Source organism: Callorhinchus milii, unplaced genomic scaffold, assembly GCF_018977255.1.
Source record: "Callorhinchus milii isolate IMCB2004 unplaced genomic scaffold, IMCB_Cmil_1.0 Scaffold5, whole genome shotgun sequence".
NCBI classification, from domain to species: Eukaryota; Metazoa; Chordata; class Chondrichthyes; order Chimaeriformes; family Callorhinchidae; genus Callorhinchus; species Callorhinchus milii.
In genome coordinates this window covers 37,661,147-37,671,958 of record NW_024704746.1, presented here as the reverse complement: position 1 = coordinate 37,671,958, position 10,812 = coordinate 37,661,147, and the positions used below count along the sequence as shown (strand labels likewise).

Genomic DNA, 10,812 nt, shown 5'->3' with positions numbered 1-10,812 from the left:
CAACAACCCGCCTGATCAACAACAACCCGCCTGATCAACAACAACCCGCCTGATCAACAACAACCCGCCTGATCAATAACAACCCGCCTGATCAACAACAACCCGCCTGATCAACAACAACCCGCCTGATCAACAACAACCCGCCTGATCAACAACAACCCGCCTGATCAACAACAACCCGCCTGATCAACAACAACCCGCCTGATCAACAACAACCCGCCTGATCAACAACAACCCGCCTGATCAACAACAACCCGCCTGATCAACAACAACCCGCCTGATCAACAACAACCCGCCTGATCAATAACAACCCGCCTGATCAACAACACTACTGTATTATTGTGATTAGTGACCGGGGGTGAAAAGTTATATTTCCAGCACTTTTATTTTAAAAAAATCACATTTAAATGAAGTAGATCGTGGCTGGTTGACCTCGTTCTTCTCATTATCCATTGATCACCGGAAGCGAAAAGGAAAGTATGGATGAAGACCCCGAAGTCAGGCTGATTGAAGAAGCAATTGAAGCTGAACTGAGGAAAATCAGCATCTCGCCCACAGAACTAGACCAGCCTGAAGAGGACTCTGTAGAAGACATTCTCGTTGAAACAGATCATGTAAGTCCTGTAGTTCAGTGGTTAGAGCACTCACTTTGCAAGCGAGAGACCTGAGTTCAATTCCAGGCAGAGGGCGAAACCTTGGGCAAGTTTCCTTACTCCACACAGAGCCTAATAATAATCTCTCTAAAAAACAAAACAATAATAAATTGGTCATTTTCAATCCACGACTGTTTGTGGGACACTGCTGTGTGCAATTGGCTGCCACATTCGCCCACAAATATACAGTCAATTCACTTTACAGTATATTCTGTGAAGTGCTTTGGGACGTCCTCCCGACGTGAAAAGCGCTATATCAAATGCAAGGATTATTATTATTGTAATCCCAAATCTGTTTAAAAATTACTTTTAAGTATGTTGAAACAGTTAAATATCAACACTTTATATCTATTTACCTTGTTAACTGAATTGTTTTTTTTGTTAGCAGCAAATGCAGCATATTGCATTTCTAATAGATAAAATGATATGGTCTTAGATACAGTTTAGGTAGAGATAGATGTTTTTAGATTGCTTTTAAATGAAGAGGTTGAACTTTTTGACTAACTTTTACAATCCATATATAAACAAGGATTTTTGAAAATTCATCAATATGCTTCTTTTTCACAGATATAAACAAAGGTGGAATTAAAACAGGACCTTTATGATCTGTTTGACTAGGTTCCACTGTATTTGTTGACTGAGAAAACAGGAGAAGCTTCAACTTTTGTTTAAATTGAGAATCTTAGATTAAGGTTGCATTGCAAATCACCACCAAGTTTGAAAAGTTGATCAATAAAAAAAGTTCAAGAAAGTAGAGGTGAGGTTGCCCTAATCTTTAGATTTTAAACTATGTGAATTGTAGGAGGAAGAAAAGACAAAGGTTGAAAGTAAGGAGTTCCATATTTTGAAGTCCGGGGAATTAATGAGTTGGAGTAGGTGCAATGAATCTTGGTTTCAACACAATTAGGAGACTGTTTAAATATTTTTGGGATTAGGTAGAGCTGAAATGCACAAATAATTTCTATGTTTGTTGTTTTCCTGATGGTTATATTTAATTCAGTACCAAAGTTAAGTAAAATTCATTGTATAAATGGTAGTATATGGTGCTTAGGGTTGATATTATGCTGGACAATTAATTGGACTGTTGTACTTTTAACTGCCCCTGGGGGCATGAATAATTTAAGATGATTTGGTAATTGTTGACATTCACATTTTAGGATTCGGATGATCTACCTGAGTCTGTTCTCTACTGTCTGGAACGAGTGAAGAGTAGAACTGAAGAGTTCGAAAAACTATTTCTTGAAGATTTGGAAGAAACAGACTGTAAGCATGTTTCAGTTTATCAGTTTACAGCTTGTGCTTTTCCATTATCCTGAAAGTGGCATTCGGTACTATAATTGTTTTCAAATGAGTTTTGTTTGACCCTTCACTGTCCTTTCTAACCCACATCCGTGCCATGACCCGCTCTGCCTTCCCCCACCTCCGTAACATCACTCAACTCCACTACTGCCTCTTTCCTCAAGCTGCTGAAACCTAGATGTAATAAATCCACACATTTATTACATCTAGGCTCGACTATGCCAACTTCCTGCTTGTCGGCATTCCCAACTCTTCTTTCCGCAACCTGCAGATCATCCAGAACTCTGATGTTTGTGTTCTCTCCCGCACCAGGCTCCATGATTCTATCACCTGCAACCTTGCTCGGCTCTACTGGCTCCCCATTCCCCAGAGGATAGAGTTCAACATCCTTCTCCTTGCCTTCAAAGCCCTCCACGGCCTTGTTCCTTCCTACCTCTGTAACTTGCTAATGCCACACCAACCTGTGCTCTGCCTCCGCTCAGCAGGCTCTAGTCTGCTCCACGTCCACGGCCCAGCCCGCCCCATCATCGGCAGTCGGGCCTTCAGCCTCTCTGCACCCACCTTTTGGAACGCCATCCTACAGTCCCTTCACCTTGCTTCCTCCCTTGTCTGCATCAAGGCATGTCTCAAGACGCTTCTTTCTGACCGCGCTTTCAGCCATGCTGCTACCCTCTCTGAACTCCACTCCTCCTGATCCCAACTCCCTGCTCTAGTCCAAATCCCTTAACATGTAGCACTTTGGGACGTCCTCTCGATGTGAAAGGCACTATACAAATGTAATTTGTTGTTTTTGTTGTTGCTGTCCTTTAGTTAGTCTTGGTGTCGATGAGTATTGCTAATATTGTGATTCTAAACAACAGTCTGCTCAATATTTATAAAAACATGTTTCTAATTTAAAATGGAGTTGTCAAATAAAATTGGTTATTTACCTCATGGCCTGGACATCGCTCTGTGCAAATTGGCTGCTGGCAGCATTTGCCTACGAAATACAGTCACTACACCTTACAATAAAATCCGTGAAGGCCTTGGAGACATTCACCTGACATAAAAGTAGCTATATCAAACGCAAGGGTTATTATTATCATTTGCTCTCAGAGGACTTTTTATTATATTTTTTTTCCAGATGCTGCTTATAAAGTTGTCCATTCTGATGAATTAGAGTACTTGACAGAATTGGCTGCAGAGATCAGTGAGGAAGATCCTTTGAACCTGAAGGAGAGGGTAATTCTATTTTTCTTTGCAATATTTAGCAAACCATTCAAGACATGATTAGATTCTTGTGCTGAGCCAACTGTTGTATTTGGCTTGAACTTTAAGGTAGTTATTTCAGTAACTGCCTGTACTCAAAGCTGCCAGTTCTCATCTGTTATGTGAACTCAGATCTACTGGGGTTTCAGCCAGAATTCAGTGCTCCTCAGGCTCAGTTGGTTCTGCTGCCAGTACTAGGTACTGGTGCTTGGTAGCTCTGTATTTTTTACTTGGGTTGCTTGGGTCACCCAGCTGGCAGGAATTGGGGGCAGTTTCTCATATAGTTCTGATTCGACCAATCTCCCGCCTAACTTGCATGAACAGCTTGTATGTATTTGAAAGTGGGTGAAGAATACTTTCCGCTCAGCAAAGAGATTTGAATTCATTGGAAACCTGGTGTCTCCAGGTTTCCAATGAATTCAACCGTGAATTCAGGAGATTTGTCAGACCTTATGTGTCTGAGTATTTCGTTTCAAAGAGGGTAATCAACAGCTGGCGTGACTTATAATGAAAAGTGCAGTAGGGTATAGGTCGCTGGCCTCATTTAAGAGGCAGCTTGATTCTGTAATGGAGGAATGTTGGTTGTGATTCTGGAAGAATGAGATTTAAAGCCGAAGGCTTTCCATATCTAAGCCTCTCTTTTGCATAGCAAAAAGAAAACTGAATTGTCCTGAAGTAGACCTCGGAGAGAGAGAGTGAAACTGAACCAGGATGTAAAGTGACTGGGTTGGGGTATATCTAAATATCAGAGGGATGTAGGAATAAATAAATTGAAATAAATTGTCAGAATTACACTGGCGAATAATGAAATTACCCATCCACTATCATTATTCCGAGGCTGTGGGTTCAGAACAGGTTGTGGTGCAAGAAAAGCAAATCAGTGAGGTGGAGATGAGAGTCTGGAAGTGGATCCAACTGAAAAATATTAGCTTTCTTGGAATGGGAGGCAGCAAAACTAGTGATGTAAACAAAATATAAAGGTATTATTTTCTTTAGGTACAAATAGACGATAAAGAACAGACACCACTGGCTCTCACAGAAGACCACAGGGATATAAGACTCAGTTTACAAGCAGGGACAGCTGACCAGAGGGACAAGGATGAGGCAATATCAGGTAATTAGTCTCTATGGTTTGCAAGAAAATACATATTAGAAATATTTAGATAGGAAATAACTGCTTCAAATAGGATTTTTGGCACTTGTGACAATTCTCAGAAATTGCATGACTTGTGCAAAGCATTTAATGAAAAAAACCCAATAATTTTGCAACAAGTTAGATTCTTGGATCTGATCTCAATTTTGAGCTTGAATTCAGTCTTCACTTTGAAGCATTTTTCTATAGTTCTTTAAATAACTTACAGAATACCGACTTCAAAATTTAGTCTGTTTCTAAGAACATTCCAATTTCTGGAGATTTTGAAATGCTAAGAAAATAAAGTAAGATCCAGATGAAATTTCTCGCGTTACATATTTTTTACCTTTAATACATTTTAATAGTTTACGTCTTGTCATATTTGGATTACTTGATGCAGATTTCAGTTAGGTACAGGCTTACGACCAATTTTTAATTCAATTGCTGTTGGATTGCCTCTTGATTGCATCTATGCCATATCTAAAAAAAATGTGGAAACCACTACTTCTAGGTTAGATATTAAATGAAATAATTTCAATGGGATTCAAACTGTCATCGGGAAGTTCAGTTTCTGCTCAGCTCTCAGTTGATTGTGGGCAGGAGAGGCATCTTGCCTGACTTATATCCACTGGTGTTGAACATTTTCAGCATAATTCGGGTGAATTAGCACAAACTCAGGAATCTGAGGCTTGTACACAGTATTAGAGCCATTATTTAGAGTACCAAAACATGACCATAGTGCCACAAACATCACATTTCTGGTTTGTAAAATCTAGCCTGCTTCATTCGAGTGGCAGGGTTTACAGAGAAGCTATGAGACCATTCATTTATTTATGAAGTTTAAAGTGTAAAGTGAGCTGAGCTGCAGATTAAGAAAGAGAGAAATTAGGTGGCATTACTGCAATAAGCAGTGGAAGGGCTCTTGGGGTCTAAAAGCTTCTAAACCTGTTGAATGATGGAATGTTTAAGTCAGAAAAAGAGCCCATTGGCCCATTGTGTCATTGCTGATGGTAGCTCACCCACTTCCCCATATCCTTCAATATAATTTTTCCTGAAGTCTTTATCCAATTATCTTTAAACAATGATATTCAATCCAGCCTCAATGAAGTATTACCTTCTGTTTAATGCCTATGGTATACTATGAAGCTGCAGTTTTAGTTCTAGTACTTTGGCTGTTTGAATTTGAATTCACCATATTTGTATAATTTCAAGGCATTCGTATTTTTAGTATAGAATTATATTCACGTTTGAACATACTATTTTATGACCAGGATTTAGTTAAATTTCTGTTGGCATTTCTACCTTGATTTTCTTTGAACAATGTTTCACAACTATGTGATAAGAGTTCCAGTACATTGGGGGAGGAAAAAATAACGCAAGATGGATGTTCAGAGATTCGTTACCAAAAATCAGATCATGTCATTCTGTGAGCTTCAACATGAGTAGAATTGAGTCGTCAATGCATTCTTGCAGTTTTGACATTCCCATTTCTGCATTCAGTGTGAACGAGAACAGAAAAGACAAACTATTGATGAATAAATATTCATTTATTTCCCCATAATGAAGATGATGATGAAGATGATCTTATGTCTGAGCACCTAGAGGTAGAAAAACAATGTTGGCTAGCCCTCCAGCACTGGGAGATTGAACAAATGGAGTTGCAGAAAGCACAACAGGCAAATCTGATAGAACAGAGAGAACGAGAGAAGAAACAAGAAGAGGAGATAGAAATGATCAAAATCAGACAGGAGCAATTTAAAGAGGAGCTGGAGAAATTCACCAAAGAAAGGCTGGTAAGATTTATGTGGTTTCACCTGTATGACACAAAATTATTGAGGAGCTGGTATGTTTAGCTCTGTTGACATTATTAGCTTGTTTTGTGCTATTGGATGAGTTTGTGTGTCTGGTTGGAAGTATACTGCCAGTACTTTGGGGGCTTCTAACACTAACTTCAGTGTTAGAATGTCTCAATTTGATGCTAGGAAATCATATTGAAAATTGGTCAGATCATAATCAAGATATTAAGTTATCAGTCTTCAGAATTCTAGGCAGTGGCGAAGCCAGGTTTTGTGACAGATGGGAAAGGTGGGTTATTAATGGTGCCACTTTCCTGTTGCTTTTCATGCTGCCTCATATGTTCCACTCCCTGTGCTGCCTCACACCTCCCGCTCCGGCTCTCTTCCCATCGTTCTCCAAGCTGCACTCTCTTCCCATCGCTCATGGTGCTGCCTCATACCTTCCATTCCTCTCTCGCTCTTCTCTCCATGCTGCCTCGTGGTCATAAAACCTTGTCAGAGGCAGCGCAGAGAACAACAGAAAGAGAGGCAGAGTAGGAGGTATGAGGTGCCAAACTTACACCTAAAGCACACCAGGGGAGGTGGGGTTGCCCCCCTATCACCTCTGCTACTGATTCTAGGGTTGGTTGACAAGAAACATATGCTTTGTAGTTGGTTCCCATGTATGGAAGAGAAAGGGTGCGTTGTATTAGATATAAGGAAAAAAAATTACAATTCTAAATAGGGGAAAGGGAGATGAGGATGAGTAGAAAGAAATAGTGTTTGTTTTCAACCTGACGTTTTTTAGTTTGTTTTAATTGTGTTTAGGATTAATATTACTATAATAGAGCAATTCCTGACATTTGGATAGTTTTATAATTAATATTGTTAAAACGAACGAGTTACAGAGCCTACAGTTTCCCAGGACCTAAGGGAAAGTATTATGTTACATTGTTTGACTTTGATGATAAGGAGCTTGAATGGCTCTTTCGGCTTCTGGAGCTGTGTTTTAACAAAGCCTAATAATAATCTTTGCATTTGATATGATTTGATGTAATTCGATGGGAAGCCTCTACCTTTTGTGATAAGGATTCTACTTGAAGTTAAGTTGTAGCTCACTTAAAAGTGGCCACATGGGAAGAAACCGACGGCATAATTGGACAATTATTGGCAAGGAAGACCATTTTGACAACTGGACTGTGGAACCTTTTTTAAATCTGCCTCAATTTGCGAGATGATTTTATTTTAAAGCACAGTACAAACCTGTCTTCCAGATTAAGATTGAAGTTTAATAATTTTCTGTAATCCTGCACTATCTTAAACGTGTCTTAAAGCTAAGTTGAATTTCAGACCCTTGAATGGTCTGACACAGTCACAAGGATAGAAACTGCAAATGCCCATTGATGCAGCAGGTGGTGCTCTTGTGAGTTTGAGATGAAGCCAGATTGTTTCTACAATGTAGAGGCATCTGGGAGACATAGTTAGTTCTGACACATAGTGCAAACGTTGAAGAATGTTTCATTTCCCAGTAACTGACATCCAGCATCGTAATGAGGACAAATTCAGTTTGAAAAACAAAATAAATAAAAGCAACAGTTAATTCTTGCCCAAATCAATTGTTTTTTATCATGGGTCTTATTTTAAGTAACATTCAGGTCTGAATAGGGCAAAAAAAAAATACTTTGCAGTTTTTGCTTGTTCATGTTTCACTTGTGCATAAATGCACGTGCCTGGGTTCAGTTAACTTTACAACAGAAGTGTGTTTACTTTGATCAGGAAACGGAGGCCAAACTGGAAGAGCAAATCCAACAGGAACAAGAGGCTTCGGAACAGGATCTGAAACATCACAAGGTAGGGAATCAGAATAATACCTCAGTGATACATAATAAACATCAAAATTAACTTATATACTTATATTGGAATCGTGAAACACTTCACAATTTCAATATAAATATTTAGCTTAATTTTAACAAGCCACTATAATTAAATGTGTTTCCTTTTACAACAACTACTTGCATTTATATGGCACCTTTCATGAGGGGCAGTGTCAAAGCACTTTTATGGGTCACAATACACCTGTTCTCTCAATTACCTGATGGACATGCTTACTGCCCACGCTTTTTTTCTGAACTTAACAGAACAAACACAAGCAAAAATGCACCTTGAAATATAGAGCATATGAAAGTTGAATTTACAAAGTGGAGTAAATATGTAAAAGGAACAGAATAATCAAGGGAAATGTAGTAGTGGGGTATGTAGTCCAGGTTTAATGAGAAAATTAGAGAAATATGGAAGATCAAGGATGTGAAGGAATTTATACAACTTTAAAGGATCTTAAAGTTAATTTATTGGGAACCAGATGAGGATTGGTAGTGATGGATGTGCTGGATTTGGTGCAAGTGAGGATATGAGTGGCACTGGCAGATGGATCCGAACAGGTTGCCAGCTCAGCTAGCAAATGAGGTGATTGTGTGTGTTGTGAGTACGCACAAATGTGTGTGATTGCTACAGAGGTATAAACATGACAGATATAAAATGTTCTAAATACTCATAGCCTGTTTTAGAGAGGAGATTAAATCCTCTGATGTAATTAGAATGAAAGAGTAAAGCCAGCTTGCTGTGGTACAGACATCATTTTTTGGCTACAACTAAGAGAAACAGTTACTTTAAACAAAAATAGAAAATTCCAGTACAAGGGAAATAAAGTATTTTAAATTGTTAAAATATGCATTAATTGATTTTTAAATACCTAGGAATTGATAAAAACACTGCAGAGAAAAGTGGATGAAGAGAGACGGACTTTTGAAGAAAAGGAGGCTAAAGAGAGAAAACGAGTGGAGGCACTGCAATGCAGAGCGGCAACAACAATTGAAAAACAAATTCGGGCACATCTGGTGTATAAAAAGTATGCTCCAATACTGAAGGAGAAGCGAAAGGGAAGAAAGAGAGAAAAAGAGCTAGAATTAAAGAGAGAGGCAGAGAGTAGACAGGAAGAAGCAGCAAAGTTGAGAAGGGAAGAGGAGCGAAGGAAGCTGGAATTTGAGAAGGAAAAGGAAGCAGAACGTGAAAAGCTGGAAAAGAAGAGACAGCTGAAGAAACAGCAGGAGGAAGAGAAAAGGAAAAAAGAGGAGGAATTACAGCAAAAGAAAAAAGAAGAGCAACGAAGAGAGGAAGAAAGAAAGTTGGCAGAAGAGAGAAGGAAAAGGGAGGAAGAAAGAAAATTGTTAGAAGACAGAAGGAAAAGGGAGGAAGAGCAAAAATTGGTGGAAGACAGAAGGAAAAGGGGGGAAGAACAAAAATTGGCGGAAGAGAGAAAGAAAAGGGAGGAAGAAATAAAGTTGGCAGAAGAGAGAAAGAAAAGGGAGGAAGAAATAAAGTTGGCAGAAGAGAGAAAGAAAAGGGAGGAAGAAAGAAAGTTGGCAGAAGAGAGAAAGAAAAGGGAGGAAGAAATAAAGTTAACAGAAGAGAGAATGAAAAGCAAAGAAAAACAAAAGGAAAAAATGTCATTCGAAAAGAAGAAGGAGCTGAGGTTAAATCAAGAGGGAAGTATTATTGTGAACAAAGTCAGGAATAAGGAAATTGAGCAAAATTTAAGTCTGTCAGAGAATCTGTCCGTGGTGTTACATCAGAGTGAATGTGAACACATGCCACAAGATTTTAATAAACCTAGAGCTTTTAGCAAAGACAAAGAAACAGCAGTACAGAATGCAACTAAACTGGCCACAGATACTAATTTGGAAATGGAACTTCCTACAGAAGATACAGTGAAAAATATAACGGAGAAAAATGACAGATGTAAAGTTACTATCATGCCAACAAAAAGCAGTGGTTTTGTGCAAGTGACCAATCCACGTGTTTTCACCGACTGTCTCCCAAGAAGAGAAACATGTGAAACGAAACCGGTATTAAATACAGAGCATATTAATTATCGCAATGAAGGTTCATTTGAATTAACCCAAAGTATAGCACATAAATTAGAGATGAAGTCCCGAGTCAGGGCACTTACTCTGCCTGATCATATTGAACAAAAGAGACTAAATTGGATGAAAACTTGTACTCCTTGGTCCAAAGTTAGCAGAGGAAACAAGATGAAAATAGTGAAACAAAGAATCAGACCGCATAAAAGTTCAGCCAGCCAATTGCTTGCTTTGAATCCTGGGTTAATACTCCATTCAGGGAGCTGGACTTCACTTCAACAGGTACAGATCTTACCATCAATCACTATCAGTGTTCCCTAGAAATGTTTCATTGCTGATTCACTGTTCACCCACACATGCATTACCTTAGTCACCAGTGTTTTAGTATTATTCACAGCAATCTGTTCAGGCAATTAGTGGTAAAGCTCTGATCTTTTGCAGTTCACTGAAGTCAAACCTCAATGGTATTATAAAACAATTTTTCTGATCAGTGAGTTCTTTGTATTTTGCATATTTTTGGTAATTTACTTCTACCTTTCAGCACCCTGGAGCCTCCTCGTGCCACACACTTCTTGGCTGAGAGGATAGGCCAGAGTATTGCTCCCAGGGCTCTATAAATGCTGTTGTATAGCAAGCTGTTAGAAGTATGTGGAAAGGGGCCAACAGAGACCGATTCTCTGATGTTTTTAACCCTCTTCCTTCTTTCGGAGCTCTGTTTCATCCTGCTTAATGCTGCTATACGGGAGTCCATTTGTAATCACAGACATCAATCAGTCTCTAAAGGTGCA

General features: G+C 39.0%; 1 protein-coding gene across 1 annotated transcript in view; it reads left to right on the top strand.

Moving 5' to 3' along the window:
- Positions 1 to 239: 239 nt before the first annotated feature.
- lrriq1 (leucine-rich repeats and IQ motif containing 1) overlaps positions 240 to 10,812 on the top strand; it is a 76,339-nt gene continuing 65,766 nt past the window's right edge. Inside the window, exons 1-7 of the mRNA XM_042335681.1 lie at positions 240 to 614; positions 1,811 to 1,916; positions 3,076 to 3,173; positions 4,197 to 4,314; positions 5,899 to 6,125; positions 7,884 to 7,958; positions 8,861 to 10,306. Of these exons, the coding sequence (XP_042191615.1) occupies positions 480 to 614; positions 1,811 to 1,916; positions 3,076 to 3,173; positions 4,197 to 4,314; positions 5,899 to 6,125; positions 7,884 to 7,958; positions 8,861 to 10,306 (2,205 nt within the window). The 5' untranslated portion in view covers positions 240 to 479. The remainder of the gene's footprint in view (positions 615 to 1,810; positions 1,917 to 3,075; positions 3,174 to 4,196; positions 4,315 to 5,898; positions 6,126 to 7,883; positions 7,959 to 8,860; positions 10,307 to 10,812) is intronic.